General features: G+C 43.2%; 1 protein-coding gene across 37 annotated transcripts in view; it reads right to left on the bottom strand.

Moving 5' to 3' along the window:
- Positions 1 to 21,453, bottom strand: part of LOC131108032 (calcium-activated potassium channel subunit alpha-1a) — a 159,843-nt gene that overhangs the window by 44,206 nt on the left and 94,184 nt on the right. For 18 of the 37 annotated variants that reach the window (XM_058058692.1, XM_058058673.1, XM_058058679.1 and 15 more), the window contains exons 9-19: positions 20,414 to 20,505; positions 11,860 to 11,970; positions 11,637 to 11,742; positions 10,714 to 10,796; positions 10,565 to 10,634; positions 9,551 to 9,706; positions 9,067 to 9,176; positions 8,908 to 8,976; positions 7,207 to 7,218; positions 2,666 to 2,752; positions 2,526 to 2,602 (exon numbers count right to left, since the gene is read on the bottom strand). In XM_058058692.1, the coding sequence (XP_057914675.1) occupies positions 2,526 to 2,602; positions 2,666 to 2,752; positions 7,207 to 7,218; positions 8,908 to 8,976; positions 9,067 to 9,176; positions 9,551 to 9,706; positions 10,565 to 10,634; positions 10,714 to 10,796; positions 11,637 to 11,742; positions 11,860 to 11,970; positions 20,414 to 20,505 (973 nt within the window). Of the gene's footprint in view, positions 1 to 2,525; positions 2,603 to 2,665; positions 2,753 to 7,206; positions 7,219 to 8,907; positions 8,977 to 9,066; positions 9,177 to 9,550; positions 9,707 to 10,564; positions 10,635 to 10,713; positions 10,797 to 11,636; positions 11,743 to 11,859; positions 11,971 to 20,223; positions 20,316 to 20,413; positions 20,506 to 21,453 lie in introns of all 37 variants that reach the window. The other 19 variants (XM_058058677.1, XM_058058682.1, XM_058058693.1 and 16 more) reach the window with 3 other exon arrangements.

The raw sequence follows: 21,453 nt of genomic DNA, 5'->3' as shown, positions 1-21,453 counted from the left end.
TTTTATATATGTATATATGTTTATATACTGTTTATATGTAGCATGAATAGCCAAGGCCTAAGCACACACTTGCCTCTTTGCTGGGGGGGGGGGTGATTTCCTGTCACAGAGGAGGACTATGGCACCACAGCACCATCTAGTGGCCGTACGCTGCTATGACAACGGAGAGAGTGTGTCCAGTAGCAAGAAAAGGGGGTGTGGGGGGTTGATCTGAGAGCCGAAACCCCTAGACTGACTTTGGACACGGGGGGCCGAGAGCTTAGCAAAGAGAAGGGGCGGGGGCGGGGGGGTTACGAGATCACAAGCGGGGGGGGGGGGGGGGGGGGGGGGGGGGCAGATTGTTTTGATTGTGTTTTGGCAACCGCGCTCGGTCGCACACCAAACTTCCTGTGCCGTTCTCCCGCCTGAGTCTGTGATTACGGCGCGGCATTTATTGAGCACTTTCCCGGGTTATGGCGGGCGTGTGCGGTGCCGGAATGGACCGGATGGGAAGGCTCCTCCTGGTGGAGTCCGGTCGGAGCGGTGTGTCGGAATGAGAGGCGAGGAGTGGGATGCAGAAGCTAGACTGGTAAACATGCAACATGGATAACATGGCCGTGTGCTACTTGGCTCGACAGTAGAGGAGGAGAGAGAGAGAAGAACACTTTGGATATAGGACACCCATATTTGTTTTGGTTTTACTCACAATAAATCACTAGCAGTGAGTAGTTTAAATTATGTTCCAGTGGCAGCAGGGGAGGAAATACATCAAAAAGTGTGTCACTGGTCATAAAAAACATGGAAGGAAAGAAAAAACAACAGAAGAGAACAAAACATGACAGAAAAACAACAGATTTATTGCTGGGGGTTCTTCCAAATCAAGCGTGGAAGGAAAGGAGTGGGGGGATTTATGGAAATCCTGATTGGGGTCATGGGTCAAGTCAAGTCGAATGTATTTATATGGCCCTTAATCACAGATAGGTGGCGCTACTGTGTATTTTTGCAGGAATGTGTGCTTTTTTAGCCAATAGTGGGTGTGGTCACAGTGGACAAAAGTATTGGGACATGGCTGAACTCTGAATAATTGCGTCTGAGGTGTCATGAGTGGTCAGCCTCCAGCAGCTTCATCTACTCTGTATGCGCTTTAAAGTGTTGCTACTCTGCTGTCCGCGCTGTTGATGCCTTGCTTTGTGGCGATCAAACATGGCTGCTGTTGCTGCTGTGATGTGGATCAGACTTGACCAAGTGGTCAAAGGGCTATGTTGGCCTTTCACCTTGGTCATGTACCTATGTACTTTTTTGGTGAAACTAATTAGGCTATCAAGAGTTCTTTATATCAAACATTATAAAATAAAGTTCTGAAAAGTACATTGAAAAACATGAAAAAATAGGTTGTTAAAACTTTTATACATACATAGTCAGGCAAAATGATCTGACACATTTGTAGGTTAAATAAAAGGCAAATAAAGTAAAGAAACAAAAAAGTGTTTTTATTTTCGAAGAGTCCATATAATGCCATTTTTTTTCATATGGTTACCAACTTCAGAGCTACTGGATCTGCATTGGAACCAAAATCAACCGAAACTGATTTCATTTTTAAAACATAATGAAACAGAATGGCATTATATGTACTTTTCTTTACTTTATTCGCCTTTTATTTAACCTACAAACGTGTCAGATCATTTTGCTGAACCTGTATTAAATATATATTAAATATTATCACAAGTTATTTAATTATTACAATTAAACAAATTAACAATAAAGTTGTAAAAACTTTAAAAAATGTAAATCATTCAAGTTGAAGCTTGGAAAAAATTGTACAAAAATCAATTATCCAAAGTTACAAAAAAAATTGATTATCAAAACATTTTTTAAAATGATCAAAAGCTATAAAAGTAAATTATCAAAAATAATAAAATTGATAAATGGACATACGGACGTAAGTTGAAAAAATTAAGTCATCAAAAGTAAAGAAAATAGAAAAATGTAGTTGTAAAAAGATGAAAAAAGTAAAGTATAAACTACATTTTAGAAAAAACACAAATGTATCAAAAAAAAATGTTATTACATTTTCTCAAGGCCAATCTTTCTCCAGCGATTCATCTTTGGGTAAATAAACATCCAGCTTATCATGACAGCGTTTGTGCTATCTTGACTTGACTTGTTGATGACTGAGCGGTATAAAGTATGAGGATGTTTTTATATTTCGTATACAGTAAATACACGTGTAAGTGTCTGTTGTATAAATACGTCCATAGCTGACTCCGACGCCAACTAGACCCATTGAAGTAGTGGAGTAGTGGAGTAGTGGAGTAGTGGAGTGACACAATGGTTCAACCAAATAACCAATAAAAACTCAAAGATGACAGGAAGTAATCCAACGTGGGGGGAGGGGGGGGGGCATAAGAGACCCTTTCACTCTTTCTACGTAGCCTTAAAAACACAACATAGCGGGATACACCGCAGGTTCGGGATTGAGAGGCAGGGATGGGTGGGGTCGGGGGGGGGGTCACTGAGACACACGGTGGAAAGGCGGGGCTACTCACGTCGTTTGCAGCCGCACTTCTTGATCCGCTTGGGGTCGGTGATGTCGTCGTGACAAGCTTTGCAGTAGAAAAAAGCTCTGGAAAGACACGACAGGAAATGAGCCCCAGGAAGGACCATCACGTGGTGCCACGTGGTTTACCTCTTCACTTCCTTGGCGTCGCTGGCGATAAAAAATCCCAGCGTCCCTTCCTGCATCTTGACGTGGTTGCCCGGGTTGATGAGGATGCTGAGGAAAGGACAGACGAGAGACGAGGCGCTCGTTAACGGCGGGACGACGCTCCGCCCATGCACACCGCGTGCTAATCAAGAGGAATGGTACACACGCCCTTGAGTTGACTTTGGTTTACAGCACAAGATATGGATAGTACTACTGTACTACTATGGATAGTACTACTGTCCAATAGGTTGGCTTTATGGTAAAGCTACTATAAATATGTTTTCATATATTTTGGACATCCTATTGCACTGCTAGCACGTTTAAAAATAAAATAAAATAATATAAAATAAAATAAAATAAAATAAAATAAAATAAAATAAAATAAAATAAAATAAAATAAAATAAAATAAAATAAAATATATACAACTATATAAACTTAATGTCGCGAATGTACTATTAATCATAATATTTGTTCATGTACTTTAACAATAATATAACAATGCAGAAAACATGTATTTCTATATTCATTTCTACAGGTTTTATTTGTTTTGAATGTAATTATTAATTATTAAAACTTTGCTGTATCATTAAAATGAAAAATGTAATTATTATTATGTGTAATATAGCAATTTTTAAATTAATTCTCTTCTCTGTGTTTTATATTGTTTTTATTGGCTATGTCTTAAAATATGAGCAAATATGATTGTAATATAGCATATAATAATAATAATAATAATAATAATAATAATAATAATAATAATAATAATAATAATAATAATAATAATAATAATAATAATAATAATAATAATAATAATAATATCCCTTGATCGCCTCCTGTTTGGACCACATAGAAGCTAACTAGCTACGTAGATGCACCACAATGTTAAACATCAACATGGGGCTTGGTGGGGGCAGGTCACGGGACGGGGGTGGGGGGGGCAGTAGTTTTAGTCATAGATCTGGTCTAACAGTGAGAAGGTCCAGTATGTGGTATTGATCGGGTTAGTCCGGGTTCCACGGTGGGATGCCAGGGAATGAACAGCGCTGGCTGTGACCCCCCCCCCCCCCCACCCCCCCTCAGTCAGGGTGGATTGTTGGACCTTTTTAGACTCTTGTTAAGAAGTGGCTGTATCATTCCCCATTAATTAGGCACAAGAGGAACATCACACACACACACACACACACACACACACACACACGGGTCGTTAATGGTTACCTGTTGTTACATCAATGATGTGATTGTCAAACCAAAAAGAAAAACACAAACTTCACAGACCTAGAAGGTGGTCCACCATGGGAGCCCAGATGAACGACTCAAATGTTCAAAAGAAAATATTTTATGGCCGGGTGTATTTTTGAAATGAATGTTATGTATTTGTTTTCCCAATATGTGTATTTATTATGTAGCATGTTATGTATTTGTTTTCCCAATATGTGTATTTATTATCTAGCATGTTATGTATTTGTTTTCCCAATATGTGTATTTATTATGTAGCATGTTATGTATTTGTTTTCCCAATATGTGTATTTATTATGTAGCATGTTATGTATTTGTTTTCCAAATATGTGTATTTATTATGTAGCATGTTATGTATTTGTTTTCCCAATATGTGTATTTCTTATGTAGCATGTTATGTATTTGTTTTCCCAATATGTGTATTTCTTATGTAGCATGTTATGTATTTGTTTTCCCAATATGTGTATTTATTATCTAGCATGATATGTATTTGTTTTCCCAATATGTGTATTTATTATGTAGCATGTTATGTATTTGTTTTCCCAATATGTGTATTTATTATCTAGCATGATATGTATTTGTTTTCCCAATATGTGTATTTATTATGTAGCATGTTATGTATTTGTTTTCCCAATATGTGTATTTCTTATGTAGTATGTTATGTATTTGTTTTCCCAATATGTGTATTTCTTATGTAGTATGTTATGTATTTGTTTTCCCAATATGTGTATTTCTTATGTAGCATGTTATGTATTTGTTTTCCCAATATGTGTATTTATTATGTATCATGTATTTGATCGATGCGAGGTGTCCGTCCTTCCTCTGGGCTACTACTGGAGTACTACACGGCATTAAACATGAATATTAAGGGAGCAATTGAATCCACAAATGAGGTTGTGCCAAGTCATGCGGTTAAGTCGTTTCAATTTCCTTCCACGTTCTTTGATCAGTCGAAAGAGGAAAGGAATGTCTGAGATTGAATGGCCCCCCCATAGAGACAACGGGCATCGAACCCGGCATGCTCATTAGTTGAAAACAAAGCAAAACAAATTAGAAGTCAAAGACGTTCCACGGTGCAACATTGCTGCCCCAATGTGAGATCCTGCAGGTGCGTCGTTCTTGTCTGGGAGGGGGGGTAAGAGGGGTGGGCGGTGGGGGGGCAATGGCCGCCGAAAGAGCATCTCATATTGTGAGCAACAAGGCAGGATGCGGCGTGTGTGAAGGAGGGGTCATGCAGATACCACAACAGCATGAGTCCACAGAAAAGAGGGTGGGGGGTGGGGGGTGGGGGTGGGGGGGTACTGCAGTACAGGTATAGGTATACAGGTATACGTAGATGCAGACGGTTGCAGTAACTTCTGTGCAGTTGGATTGTTCTCAAACACCAAACTGACAGGAAGTGACCTGACTTGAGGACATCTACTCGACAGACGCACACATGGCCGTGACAACACACACACACACACACACACATGTTTACCCCCCCCCCCTCACCCCCCCTCCCTTAACCACACGCAAAGACACGCACATACGTGCACAGCAGATGATGGATGGAAAAGGTTTGGGGCGGGTGGGGCAGGGGGGGGGGGGGTGGTATAAGAATGCAAAATACACATCAAACTATCCAAAATGTCAATGCCCCCCCCCCCCCCACCCCACCCGCCCCCCCAGATGTGGGAGTGATTTCGTTTGCGTTCACACTTGTTCACTCCTCTGCTTTGGACCAAATATGAACAAATAGAAACACCAAGAACTTCTCAAGGCCCGTGGAACGGAATGGAACGGAATGGAACGGAATGGATCGGAATGGAACGGAATGGAACGGAATGGAACGGAATGGATCGGAACGAAATGGAACGGAATGGAACGGAATGGATCGGAATGGAATGGAATGGAACGGAATGGAACGGAATGGATCGGAACGAAATGGAACGGAATGGAACGGAATGGAATAACCTTTTACCTTTACCCGGGGCAAAGTCGGAGTGGAGGAAATCAGGATGTGACCAAGTGTACCATGAATACTACTAACATGGCATGACTACTAACACATGAGTACTACCAGGAGAGGCGGAGCATGGGGGGGGGGGGGGGGGGGCACCTGGCCCAAAGAATACAAGAAAATGCCAAATATGAAAAGATGAAAAAAATCCCGATATGATACACAAGATTGGGTCTTCGAGAACAAGACCGGATTTGAACATTACTTTTAAGAAAAGTACAACGAACAAATACAACTATAGTACTATTTCTACGACAGTACACTCGTCTGCACTCTGTGTGTATGCTAGCAGCCCCGCCTCCACCCATCCAGCCAAAGAGACTATATGACTGATAAAAGGGCTCACTCTGTTCATACCGTTGTTCTGTAGAACAAACGGGCCAAGATGCTGACGGCAAAGTCGACCTTCTTCCTGCCCGACACGCTCGCACATGGCAATTTACCCATGATCCACTCCTTTCATTTATTATCAAGTATTACCCACCCGCACCAGGAACTGAGCGCCACCTCTGAGGGCGTTGGTGAAAGGATGGCGTTCAAACCCGACCAAAGGTACCGCGCACCAGGGTTCCTCTCAACTCAACCAAACCCGACAAGTGTGAACGCACCCGAAAAAGCAAGAATTGGTGACGCGTGTGGTAGCCGCCGCCCGCAGCAGATGGCGGCTAATGAGTGGCGCTAGCGCAGGTCCAGAACGCAGAAGAAGATTATCAGCAGTGTGCAAGCTCCTGCTCATTGCCAACCACGGAGGCTCAGCTTTGAGGGCGGCAAGAGTCGAGTTATTGGATTTGACAAAGAAAAGAAAAGAAAGGATAACAAACAGGAAGTTAGGCCACAACTGAAAGGAAAGAATAACAAACAGGAAGTTAGGCCACAACTGAAAAGAAAGAAGGCGACAAGGTGAGAACTGAAGGAAGCAAAGGGCTGGAAGAAGAGGACAAAAGCAAAGACTGATGTGGAGGGGGTGAGCGTTTGGCCTTGGAACAGCGACAACAGCAAAGACACGGAAACAGCCCCCCCCACCCCCACCCCCCCACAGACACGTCCAATTGACAAAGCCTCTCTTTGGCTTTCTGTCTCTGCCTGCAAAGAAGTTAGTGCGTGGAGCACAAGGGACACCAGAAGATAGCAAGTCGAGAGTTAGGAGGAGGAACAAAAAAGAGGCCTGTGTGAGATAGCGTTTGGGGCATAATCCTTGTGGGGGTGAAGGGGGGGGACTCCCAAAGCGTTAAAGTAGTGGCGATTGGGCGGAGCTTTGGAAGTAAGATAGGGTAGAGGGCATACCGCTTTCGGCTTCTGCAAACAACAAGAACAAAATCTCAAATCAAACACTTCATCATCCACATTGAAGGAAATGGAGAATCACAACCAACTTTGCCAACGTTTGGGGGCTTTATGGAGCGCTAGAGCCCCCCCGCTTGGGCCCTTGTGGCCCCTGTGGCCCTTGCGGCTGTGGGGCCACGTCTTTCATCTGATCTGGGTGCTTAGGTAACTCATTTAGGAACATTTAGGGAAGGGGGGTGGGATTGCACAAAAAAGTATTAGAGCCACACTGATGGAAAAACAATACCTTGAAAAGTTGAAATATCATGGGAATTATGGAGTCATTTTTACAAGGATATGGATAATATTTAAGTCAAAATGGTAGAAGAGAAAATCCATCCATCCATTTTCTATCCCAGCCTATTCCAGCCGCCTTGGGGGGGAGAGGCGGGGTCAAACAACCATTCACACTCACATTCATACCTATGGACAATTTGGAGTGGCTAATTAACCTAGCATGTTTTTGGAATGGGGGGTGGGTGGGTTGGGGGGGTCCAGAGTACCCAGAGAAAACATGCAAACTCCACACAGGGATGCCCAAGCAGAGAATCGAACCCAGGTCATCCCATCGCCTGACTGTGTGGCCTACAGGCTAACCACTCAACCACCGTGCAGCAAGAGAAAAATCCAATATTATGATAAATTGAATAAATTGTACACTTAAATGCCCATACATTCGCAAAAGTTGTGCATGTATACACAACTTTAAGATAGTAGTAAAAGTCATCTTTCATCGCAGTACAATGAAAAAGTAATAATACAGCAAGAAGAAAAGTTCATATTATTAGAGTATTATTATTATCATAACAACCTCATAATTTCACCAGATTAAAAAAACGGCCATTTCACCACAATAGCCTTTTTTTCTGAAGAAGTTGTTATAGTACTGTAGTACTACTGTAATCGTTGTAATATTTTTTATCGATAAGTTCATATCTGCCAGCGTACTTGGAGGTGGGCTGTCTCCAAACGAGTGTTGTACAGACAGTAGTACTATGACAGTAGTATTATAGTATCCAGTAAGTATTGTACGCTAATCCCTCGTTTATGGCGGTTGATCGGTTCCAGACTCGAGCGTGGTAAGGCATAATTTCATATTAATAAATGCAATATTTTCATAGTTGTTATATGACTTTCTAAATACGGGTTTTAACATTAGAGCCCTCTGAACATGAAGTAACACCCCTATAGGTATTGCATGTTTTTATGTTTTCTCATTGTGGCTCCAATACTCCTTTGCTGGATTTGGAAAATGTGTTGTTGTGTTTTTGGTTTGTTTTGGGGGGTGGGGGGTGGGGGGGGGCTGACAAGGAAACAAGGGAAGTTAAGGAAAGGTAAGATGGACAAAGGACTCGGTCATACTGGACTGTGGAATGGTCCCACTCCGGCGTTAGCTATTAGCTACTGCAGTGTTGTGTACTGGTTATTATGGACTCAGTACTAGAATGTCATGTAGGACGTACGGGTCATGGCCCCCGGGGGGGGGGGGGGGGCACGTGTTCCGTCAGTGTGTTAGTTTTCTAAATTGCATTTGATGCTAAAACACCGACGCCAAATGACGCCATCAAATGCATCACAATGTCAAGTGTCATTGTTTGTTTCGGGGGTGTCGGTGGGTGGGTGGTTGGGGGGTCCTGAAGCAGCGTCTCCCCACATACAAACCTGCTCTCTCTTTGCTCGGACTTGTACTCGATGGCAATGAGCAACAGCTTCAGCTTGACATAACACAGCCTGCAAATATGGGAGATTTCAATGACTTCGAACTTACCGTGGGGGGGGGCGGGCGGTCTTGCAGATCAGCCAAGGAAGGGGGGTACTTACTCGCACACGGTGGGGAAGGAGAGGCCCACAAAGGCACTGGACAAATACTCTGTGTACATCTCATTAGCCACTCCTTCAAGGTAATACTTCTGCCAGGTGTCCTCCTCGATCTGGAAGGGAGAAATGGCCGACAAGTCATGAATGTGGCGTGCAGATGTGGGGCCTGGTCATCATCCGCTGATCCATCATCTTCACGTCAGGAGGATAGCTCTTTGATGGAGCCAAGCACCTCTTCAGCGCCGAGCCGCACAAATAGATTCCATATGAAATATCACAGTAAAATATGACGTGCTGGGACGTCTGAGCGCTCTAATGGGAAGTCTGGATTTACCGACGGGGGCAGGGGGGGCGGGGGGGGGGGGGGTGTTCTGCCTTGCATCAATCTCCTCGCACGCGTCGGCGCCGCGTCGCCACTTATGTTCCCCTCACCTCCGATCTCCCCGTGAATGAGTTCATTGAAGCCAAATGCAACGTGAGGTCTTACCTCAATGAAGGACCTCATGGAGAAGAGGTTGGCCAGCATGGTGGACAGGCCCTGGGCCAGGCAGCTCTGGGCGATGAAGCCCGCCTTCAGCTCGGCCAGACAGATGGCGTCGTCGCCCTCCTTCCAGTTCCAGCTTGGAATGTTCAGCAGATGGGCCTTCATCCATGCGGACACGGGGAAGTCGATTGAGCGTTGGGTCGGGTTTCAAGGGAACAAAACACGTTTTTGGGGGGGGGTAGACCGGCTGGACGGTTTCTAATAAACAACCCAAAACATCAGTGGGGTGTGTGCAAGTGCTTTTAATTTTTTAATTAATAAAATTAATTTAATAAAATGTAATTAAAATTTAAATAATGTAATTAAAATGTAATTAATGTAATTAATGTAATTAAAATGTAATTAATGTAATTAAAATTTAATTAATTTAATTAAATGTAATTAAAAATATTTAATAATTTTTAAAAATATTTTCCAAATATTTCAACTTTTTTCCTCCAAATATTTGGACTTTATTCCAGTAATTGCAATAATAATAATTACAATAAAATGTCTATTTTAAATAATTATTTTCTTTCATATATCATATTTATGCTTTTAAAATGACTTTCTTTTTCCACAGTCCAAATTATAATTTTATTCTTGTAAAACTTTTTAACTTGTAAGATCCGATGTAACTTCTTTCTCTTGTTATTAGAACTTTTGTGTCTAATTCAGGACTTTAGCCTGCTAGCCCGCTAGCCTGCCGACCAGGCTAAAGGCTAGCCTGGGACCCCCATCCTTCATCTTCCATACTCGTTAGCTAGTAGCGAGTAGCGAGACCATCTAGACTTGGAATGTGTTTAATGAGTGTGAGACACATTTAGGGAATAAACCTAGATTGGGTCACGAGTGAACAATGGCAATCGAAGAGATAAGGGGGTCTAATCTAGTCATTGCAACAATCCCTTTTATTGCAAATGTTGATTGCGCTGTACGGGACTGGGGAGTAAGCCCCGTGGACCTAAAGCCTCTCACCTTATTGTGATACTGAAGCATCTGCGTTATTATCCTGATCTTGGGATGGTAGTTCTTGATGGAGATGACCCTGCGGACCAGGAAACGAGAAGATAAGAAGGACGTGGGTGACAAAGACGTCTCATGAGTCGGTCCGGATGAGGCGGTACCTCATGATGTTGGAGGCGTCTTCAGCATCGGGATCTGCACAGTATTTATTGGCCAGGATGAGGCAAGCATCTGCTGACTCGATCTAAGCATCCAGGGAATGTTTGCCGTTAGGATTCTAGTTTCATCAACGGCGGCCAGCAACAATCAAACCTGATTTTAGTCACGTTGTGCCTGCTCGGTCTGTGCTTTAATCAGTGCTAGTCAAATAGTGGGGCAGGCCCCCCTCGGGGGGATGCCAGAGGCTTTCAATGTGAATTCAGACCTGCCAACATGTACACATTTAGAGTACTCGACACGATTAGGGGCTTTAAATGAGTGGTATTTGTCGTATTTTCCTGCTTTCAGTTTCAATTTCAGTCTGTACGGACAGATGAATAGATATTACTAGTATCTCTAGAATTTCAAATCGTGAAAATATTTCTTCTTTGGGGGGGGGGCATAACAGAAAACGACTGAGAACCTCCGGTTTTGTGCTCCTTTGTTGCCCACAATGCTTATGTGAGCCATGCGCACACGTTCTAAAGGTATCTAAACTGATAAAAGAGGCGGCTAATTCATGCAGGTAATGGGATACACCTGCCCTGCTGATTAAAACCCCCCCAACGAGCTTGTATGGATTCCTATCCATGCTTTGAGTCGGTAGTAGCGGGTACATTTATCACGTCATGTCGTGCGTAGTAGTACTTTGAAGCAGAACTTCCTTCCTGATTTCACACAGCAACATAGAAAGGGAACATATTGTAGGTGCGTCCATTCTACTTCTTAGATGGGTGTTTTTTTTTAAGTATTTTATATTTTTAGAATGAACAGAAAAATTGTCTTGCATCACTTTTAGTGTCATAGATCAATAAAGAAACACGTACTACTTTGTAAAAAAAAAAAACAACCCCAAAGACGCATGCTTGTGTATCAGTGAGTGTACCTTGACTCGGGCCAGGTCGTGAGGGTTGAGCACGGATCCCTGGTAGAACTCGACTTGTGTGAAATGGCGTTTGAACAAGGCTTCCAGCTCAAGATTAGGGGAAATACTAGCGCACACATACAGACAATGTGAGTAAACAAACACACGCTTCCCACTTGGGCTGATTTTTAGCATCCACGCTAGGTGGGGGTGGGGGCGGGGGCGCGGGAATACGGCAACTTACTTATGGAGAAAAACAATTTCTACATTGACATCATCCCTGTCCTTGTGTAGGAAGTCTTTGAGGAAGTTGGAGACACTTTCGAGGGTAATATGACCACAGACCACAATATGCCTGTAAGGGCGGGAGGAGGGAGAAATCATCTTGAGTGGGCAAAATAAATCATGGCAGACACTGGCGTGTCTCCCAAACATCATCAGCCAAAACCAAAGCACAAAAAAGCCAAGAAATGTCATTTGAAAGCAAAGCCGTAATTGAATTATATCCTTCTGCCATTTAAGTGAATATTTTCCCCCTTGTCATGAAAAGTGGTTCGATTCCGCAGGACGAGCGCAATCAAACACTCAGCTGTCAGCCGCTTTAGAAAATCTACGTTATAATCAGCGGTCGGCCCCTCGGCCAAACTGGATGCGTGTTGACAAAGACGTGCACGTCGATGCCATCCTGCTTCAAAAAAAACCTTCAAAGTCGTTCCCGGACTTGACGCAAACTCTAAACAGGAGCGTTTGACAAGACTTTGGCAGGCGGCCGCGGTGCGTGGCAGCACGGCGTTTCTGACAGGCGGTGATTGCGGCGAGGAGGGAGGGAGGCGGGACGTGATGCTTGAGCAGGCGTATGAGTTCAAAGGTCAGCCGTAAGGCCCAACGATCGCAACTTTGATGAAAGGCTGCACTGAGCCGCTGCGTTTGTCCGTGAAGCGAACGCTAGAAAGTTAGCATTTGTCGTTTTTGGTGTGTTTGGCTACGCTGGAAAATACACCGTACCGTCTTAAAAGTACTAAAGTCCGCCTCCTAGTCTTAAGTTCATTGCCTGTGACCCCGAATGAAATGTTTTGTGTTCCAGAAGACCTTTCAGGGTCTAACAGGGATGCCCCCATCCATCAGCCACCCACTGGTATCGGTCCGTTTCCGTAAAAAGAACGTCACGGCACATGCCAGTAGATGCTTCTCAAGGGCGATTCGTACTGATCCGACAAGGGACGTATTGTCACGATAACCACAACTAGTCCGTAAAACCTAAAGGGTTTACCAGACTACTCCCATCAAGGCCAACGGGTGTCATTACTCCCTTATCAAACCGACGACCATACCGCCATCTTTTCTTGCGTCTTTGTACACCAGCTAGCTAGAGTTTGTGACTTTTTTTAGTTAGTTGGGAGCTCGTTTTGGTCCCCAAGGACAGTGGACATGTACTTGAAGCAACGGTACGTTAGGTTGAAGCGAGTACTATTAGCAAGAAATTAGGGTTTTTTTTAATGACAGAAAGGTCATGACCTTCAAATAGGCTAAAATGGTGGCGCGTACGCCCAGCTTTGATTGGCACAATTCCAAATACTTATACATTTCACCAATCATTTCCTGTCATTCTCTACCCTCGGGACTAATTTGGTCCCAGTCTGACCACACTGTAGTCCGCCCCCCTCCCATTTTGGGACCCTCGTGTAAAACATTTTGAATGAACGCCCAAATGATGATGATATTTTCCACTTTGGACTTTTTTCCCTGGCAGAGGTCACCACAGCAGATCAACTCTGTGAACGGTTTTGACGAGACCCCCTTCCTGACAGAAGCGTGCACCATTACACCACCCCCAAGTTAATCAACGTGGTGGTCAATTACTAGCCAAGTCGAGCTTGTAAGAACCCAAATATTCCACCTCATTTTGGGAAAGTATTATATTATATAAAACATGTTTCGGGTTTTTCCCACTCGCCCGAGTACGGCCAGCGAAATCCCCGAGCAATCTTCACCAAAGAGTACTTGAGTAAACGTAACCATATGTGTACACTGTTTCCCTCGGGGCCCATTTGGTCCAATTGATCCCATTTTGACGTCCACGTATCACCACAGAGCATAGAAGCTGACAACCGATTCAGACATCAGGATTCAGAAAGATTTGGCTACGTTTGCGTGTTCGTTCGCAGCTTCAAGCCTTCGCTTCCATTTGAGAAGCAATCACTGCCAACAGCGGATCCAAATCTCCGATCGTACGTTGACACAGATTAGCGCGGACGCTTGGCAGACACGCTAATTAGCCAACGGACACGCGTAACAATATCTCATAATGACCACAACCTCATCCGCCACTTAGCAGGACATGCGAGGAGACAATTGAGACGTTGTGCTTTTCGGGATCTGGCGGGGAACACCTCGGCACTGGAGACTTTGGGCGGGATCAAGTTACTCTTTCCTTAAACGAAAGCGTTCGGCGTTCGTCGGCGTGACGGATCCGTCATGACAGGTCTTTTTAAAGTCATTGTCACGCTCTCCTACAGCGGGACCGCGCTCATTCGCCGTTAATAGTTGACATTGAGCGCCGTATGGAGCGAAATCCGACTCGCTTTCAAGTCAGTTGAAGATGATGAGGGTGGAGGGTTTACGTCGTCCTACGGAAGAGGTTGCAGTCGTGCGTGATGGTCTTCACAGACCGTGATCCCGAGCTCGGCCATAAAGTGCTTTGGTTGGCTTGTTTGTGTAACCCAAAAAAACAGCAACAGAAGAAATCTTTTTCAGGAAAAAAAAAACATTCAAAGAGAAATGCAAAGCGAAATCCCCTCATGAACAAAAAACCCAAACAATTATTCCCACGGACTTCAGTCATGGCATGAAAACACTTCCTATATCTAGTGGAACACATACAGCAGTATGGACACAACCACGTTGGATGCAAGCAGGTGGAAGAAGAAGCATGCAGTCCAAACATGCAATGGAGGGAACCATCCCGGGGCGGGGGTCCGTTGGGATGGACATGGAACCGGGAAAGCTCAAACGTCAGCAACAGACACAAAAAAGGCTCACTACTGCTCTAATCCTTAGTTTAGTCTCGAGCTCAACATCCTAACGAGATGTTTGTCTGCACCAGCATTTTGGTACAATCAACAAATATATCATTATATTATTATGAATTATTGGTATGGACTTTATTCCTGTGGAATAACTACAGTAAACTTCAGATATATCGGACTTGGATATATCGGAAATTCGCTCACAACGGACAGATAAAAAAGAACCGATTTTTCTGTAATGCATTTCCAATAAAAATTCATTGCATATATCGGATTTTTTATAACGGATTTCGCCTATTTCGGACAAAATCTCCAGTCCCGTTCCAATGCATTTCCATGAAATTTCCCTCGCATATATCGGATGGCCGCATTGTGGCGCTCCGATTCGCCGAATGCAGCGTTGCCTGCGCGTCCAGGTACATTGGAAACATAGTCAAGGAAGTGCCTTTTTATAACGGATAAAATCCCATTTACGCATATACCGGATATAAATCCGATATATGCGTAAAACGGACATTTTCCGGTATACGCATATAACGGATTTCGCTTATATCGGATAAAACCAGTGGGAACAATTGAATCCGATATATCCGAGGTTTACTGTATATGAATCCACGTTGTAGCGATGAAGTCACGCCCAGTGGCAACAACGTCAGGTGCAGGTCATCACCGCCCCCTAGCGGCGCCTGTTTTTTTGGGGGGGGGGGAAGTGGTGCAGCATTTAATGACCAAAGTGGACAGCGCCTAATTGGGCCATACGTTAGCATCAATTAGACCGGAGGCCATTTTGGTTTTGTTTGTGGATGAATGTTGGCGTCCGCACAAGGCCGGACTTCCCGTGCCAACCTGTCAAAGCGAAGTCGCGTCTAATGGAAACCAGAATGGAAAACACACGACCTCCCCGTGAGCGGCGGCGCCGACTGAAGGCAACGCTCGTCATTGTTTTATCAACAAAGCGTACACAAGGCGAGCGCATGAAAGGGACGTTCACTCAACAACTTCCTGGAGGAGACGATGATGATGATGATGATGACGGCGTCCTCGGTGACCTCATCGCTTGCTGTGTAATCAGACATACGCTGGGAATCTCTTCATCTTTGCTTTGTTTTGTTTTTGCCGATAACTGGGATAACTGGGTTATGTAAAGCCCAAAGACGCGCGTCCAAATCATTACGTTGTTTTGGGGCGAGATGCTGTGATGGCTGCCACATGTTTCCAACCAATGAAAGGGAAAAAGGGAAAATAAAGTGTGTGGGTGAAAGGATCCTCCGCTTTGACGAGGGGGGGCACTCGGCGCTTATTGGAGAGTCGGGGCGGGGGCTGCCGAGCCAAACATAACATCTCATCAATCTTAGCCCGCTGACAGCAAAAAGACCTTTTCTCTCCTTTTTCTCTCCTTTTTCTCTCCTTTTTCTCTCCTTTTTCTCTCCTTTTTCTCTCCTTTTTCTCTCCTTTTTCTCACCTTTTTCTCTCCTTTTTCTCTCCTTTTTCTCTCCTTTTTCTCTCCTTTTTCTCTCCTTTTTCTCTCCTTTTTCTCTCCTTTTTCTCTCCTTTTTCTCACCTTTTTCTCTCCTTTTTCTCTCCTTTTTCTCTCCTTTTTCTCTCCTTTTTCTCTCCTTTTTCTCTCCTTTTTCTCTCCTTTTTCTCACCTTTTTCTCTCCTTTTTCTCTCCTTTTTCTCTCCTTTTTCTCTCCTTTTTCTCTCCTTTTTCTCTCCTTTTTCTCTCCTTTTTCTCTCCTTTTTCTCTCCTTTTTCTCTCCTTTTTCTCACCTTTTTCTCTCCTTTTTCTCTCCTTTTTCTCTCCTTTTTCTCTCCTGTTTATCTCCTGTTTCTCTCCTGTTTCTCTCCTGTTTCTCACCTTTTTCTGACTTCCTGAGCGATTCTCAAATCCGACAGGTTGGACACAGAAAATACGAAACGTGGCTGCTTTTCTACTTTCACAGCAAATGACCACTTTTTACCCAAGCTCATTTCTCAGAAAGTACTACGTCATTACTAATATATGTATTACTTTATTACTAATAATAACTTTGGATTATTTTATTCCTTGTCATATTAAGACTTTGGAAGAAAATCACCTATTTTCTTTAATATTTTAATAATATGTCATAAAAATCTACTTCATTTTCATGAAAGTACAACTTTTTTCTTCTAATTTTAGGACTTCATTCCAATAACATTTTAACTTTTCCTGAAATTAATTTCCCCAAATGTACAAATTTATTTTTGTCTCTCTACAAAAAAATACTTTTTAAATATTAAAATAAATATTTCCATTTTATGCCAATAAATGAAGTTACTTTCATAAATATCTACCCTGAAAGTACAACTTTTTTCTCGTAACACTATGACTTTATTCCAATAATATATACTAATAATAATAATTTTTCCCATTACCTAATTTTGTGAAAATTCCAACTTTATTTAGTTTTTTAAATTTATAAATACAATTTATTTATTCTTGTAAAAATTTTAACTTTTTGGTCATTTCTGCTGTTTTTAAATGTAATTAAAACTATTGCAGCTATTTCACTTAAAGTCAATTTTTCATTTTGTGAGATTAAGATAGCATATGATGAGGAGAAATAGTAGCGTCAAGATGGCTTCTTCAAAGGAAACCAAACAACAACCAAAAGGAATAAAGTTGTCATTTTTATCATAAAATATCTTTTGAATAGTAAAGTAAAAATGGAAAAAAGATCTGTACTTTGACCCCGCCCTAATTTATCGAGCGTTTGAGCCAGAAGGGGAAGGAACAGAAGACATCGGTAAGATGACCGCCGTGAGGGAGAACCTCCGCGGACGGACAGACGCACGGAGAGAGAGAGAGGAACCGAGCAGGCAAGGCAGGCAAGCGAGGCAAAACAAGCCAAAAAAAAAGCAAATCCTCCAAAAAGGAGGCGAGGCGACCCGGCATTCAGGGTGTGGGAGCGGACTGAAGATCAGGGCCAGAGCGGTGTCAGGCGTTGATGACGTCATGGGCGGAAGATGGCGTCCGGGGTCTGAGCATGCCACGGATGATGCATCTCAACATCCAACATCCAAGCCACAACAACACGCAAGCAACACGGAATGGAAAAGAGGAAAGGTGTCTCGGATGGATCTTTTTATGGAATGATGACAACTAGCAGGGATTCCTGACTTCGGACTTCATTCTTATTAACTCCTGCCTGCACGTGAAGGCAAGCTTACATCGACAAACACCCATCACCAGCATCACCAGCATCACCAGCATCACCAGCATCACCAGCACGTACCAGTACAGTAATCCCTCTGCCACAGTTTGATCAAAAGAAACACTTTTCCCGGGTCAATTCGGCCTATTTGGAGGAAAACAACCTTTTTGGGCCGACATGGAATATTTTCAGACATAAGAGTGGAAGTGAAGTCAAATGCAAATGAAGACATTCCTAAGATGCGCTGAAAGATGATATGTGGTATTCCACACTGGTCACTATTTAAGGTGACTATAGGGCTGTTACATCATGCCCAGAGGGCTCTAATCATGTTAAAACGTATAATCATATTTTATATTCCTTATCATAATAAGGAATCGGACGAAATCCTAAAAAATGGACTTGGCCGGGGTCTGTAAAGATGTGCAGCAGACGAGGGATTACTGTCATCATGAAAGCTTTATGCTCCCGTGGAACCCGCTTATGTCGACTGGCGGCTCGCATCAACGTAAGCGGTTGTCAACATAAACAGAACAGCGTCACCAAAACTCTTACTTGTGTCGTCGCCTCAAGAAATAAGAAACAAAATGGCCGATGATTCTGGCGTCTGTCCCTCCATTTGTTCAAAAACATGAATGGATATGTGACGTATTGATATGTGACAGATCAATACGTGCCATATCAATAAGTGATGTATCGATAAGTGACGTATCAATACATTACATATCAATGAGTTCATTTAAATGAAGTAAGAATTGAAAGTTTTTGATTGATCAGCAACCCTGAAGGTGAACGGAGGTATGGGGGTACGGGTATTTGGGGGTATTTGGGGGTATTTGGGGGTATTTGGGGGATCCGTGGTCACGTTGCCGTCTTGCTGCTGAGCGCTAACGAAGAGGCGGACTATCCTACGACTCATGTCGGCATGAACGGAGCCGGATTCCACGGAAAGGACCTCTTGGGTCTCACGTGGACGTGTGTGGACTGCAGCCGGCATCCGGTGGAGTGGGGCTCCATGGGGGGGCGGCCCGTGGACTTAAGCGGGTTCCACTGTACAGATCCAAATGAATGAGGTCAGATAGAAAGTTTGATGGGAAAAGAAAGAAAAGCAGCGTGTGGATGACAGGAAGGAGAAGTAGGGCCACACGAACAAGACCGAATCTTTTCATATCACGACTCTTTTCATTTCACGACTCTTTTCATATAACGACTCTTTTCATATAACGACTCATTTCATATCACGACTCTTTGCATATCACGACTCTCTTTATATCACGACTCTTTTCATATCGAGACTCTTTTCATATCACGACTCTTTTTATATCACGACTCTCTTTATATCACGACTCTCTTTATATCACGACTCTTTTCATATCGAGACTCTTTTCATACCACGACTCTTTGCATATCACGACTCTCTTTATATCACGACTCTTTTCATATCACGACTCTTTTTATATCACGACTCTTTTCATATCGAGACTCTTTTCATATCACGACTCTTTTTATATCACGACTCTTTTCATATCACCACTCCTTTCATATTGCGACTCTTTGCATATCACGACTCCTTTCATATCGCGACTCCTTTCATATCGCAACTCTTGTCATATCGCGACTCTATTCATATCACGACTTGATTGATTGATTATGATTATTATTATTATTATTACATTGCAACAGTTACTTGTGATTTAAACATTTTTTGAAATTATTATTTTATGAGTATAAATTTGATATTTTATTTAAATGAATAAAAGTAAAAGTATAATTAAAAATGAAAATTCTGAAAGTAGAAAATGTAAAAAAGAAAAAAAGTTGTAAAATTAACAAAGTAATAATAAAAACAGAGCATATGCCCTGCCATTGGCTGTCGACCGATCGAGGGTACCACCCCGCCTCTCACCCAAAGTCATCTGGGATAGGCTCCAGCATACCACCGTAACCTGGTCAGGATAAGTGACACAGAAAATGATTGAACCTATCGAAATAATTTCAGTATTATGTCTTGAAAGTGTATTTTTTTATTGTATTTATTACATATAATTTTTATATTTCATTTATTTATTTTTTAAATGATTACTTTACGTATTTATTAGATTTTATTCTTATAATACGTATTTTAGTGACGTAAAGTTAGGGTCATTTGAGTGGTCATTTTATATTTGCGGTGGCCCTACTAGTCCTTGTGAAGAAGAAGAAGAGGTAGAAAGAGAGCATAAAGGCGCATGAACGTGCGAGTGCAAATGGCCGAGGTCTCCAGTCACGCGGTGTGACTTCAGGTTACGGACACTGTTTTATAAACCCTGTTTTCAAGGATAACTGCCCCCCCGGGGCCTATCACACCGGGGGGGCGAGGGAGGTCCGGAGTCACACAACCACACCTTGTCTGCAATTCCAACTTACTTTCGGCCTCGTGTGGAGTTATACCTCCCTCCGTATTTCTTCCGATTAAGGATGAGAGCAGCAATTTCTGGCACGTAGCGAGCAAACATGGCCTACATGCATGGAACAGAAAACAAAACACAGAAAGAAAGGCATGCAGAGAGGGTTCTACCGCACACAGAACAACAGCAGAACCGTCTGGAATACTTACTTTCTCCCATTAACCGCACTATAGGAACCACCGTATTTCTTGCGGTTTCCTATTAACTCTATGATTTCAGGGACGTAGCTGGCAAACATGGCCTAAGGAGAAGATAGGAGACAGAAGCAGAGGCTAAAAAAGAGACGGCTGGGCGGAGCGGCCGGTGAGAAGCGTGGAACCCGGATTCCTCCAGTACCTCTCCAGAGAGACTTTTGGCTCAATTTGATCACAGCGGGCTTACGTGGAGTCTGTGATCCACCAAAGATGACTTTTAGCAGTAAGAACCTATGCGCCATGTTTTGTCCAACAAACACAGATGATGGGGCGGGGCGATCCGACTAGACCCCCCTGATGCCCCACGGCTGATAAACACGTCCACGCTCCGAGCGCGTTTTTTTTAGGGGAACCTTGTTTCCTTGACGCAGAGGCTTCGCCTTTGAAAGGAAATCCCAGTGAAACATTTCCGGGGCGAGGATTCCATCCCTGGCATGACGACACCTTCCCCCAGTTGGGGGTCATCGCTGTGGGGGTCGATAGTTGCCGACTAAACGTCGGTCAATATCTCCTCTTTTTAACAACGGGGGCACAGCTGAAGATATGCCACGCATTAAATATGAAAATGTTGCCATGTCCGGACTATAATATCAATAGCAACAACTAAAAATGATTACAGCATTTTCAGGTTTTTGCTTCCATTAGCAGACACACAGCGAGTAAAAAAACACCCGGGGTAAATCAAAACAACGTCTAGATATAATTAAAGAATACGCTCCAGTAAAGGTCAACGTGAGAAAATAATACCGCAGTTGGCAAGTAGACCTGAGACATCATCATCATCAATAAAAACCCCCGGGGGTAATCAATCAAAACAACAACAATCACGTAGGACGCGGGACGAATACGAGATCGCAGACATAATACGGCAATCTATGGCGTATACACACAAGAAAAACACCCTCGGTGAATACAAATACACCCGCGGTGAATCAAGATGCCAAGCGTAGAAAAGGTCGATATGAGGAGACGGTCATCAGAATGCGGCCATCTTT

Source organism: Doryrhamphus excisus, chromosome 20 (assembly GCF_030265055.1).
Source record: "Doryrhamphus excisus isolate RoL2022-K1 chromosome 20, RoL_Dexc_1.0, whole genome shotgun sequence".
Taxonomy (NCBI): Eukaryota; Metazoa; Chordata; class Actinopteri; order Syngnathiformes; family Syngnathidae; genus Doryrhamphus; species Doryrhamphus excisus.
Note: the sequence above shows the minus strand (reverse complement) of the source record. Positions and strands in the feature narration are given on the sequence as shown.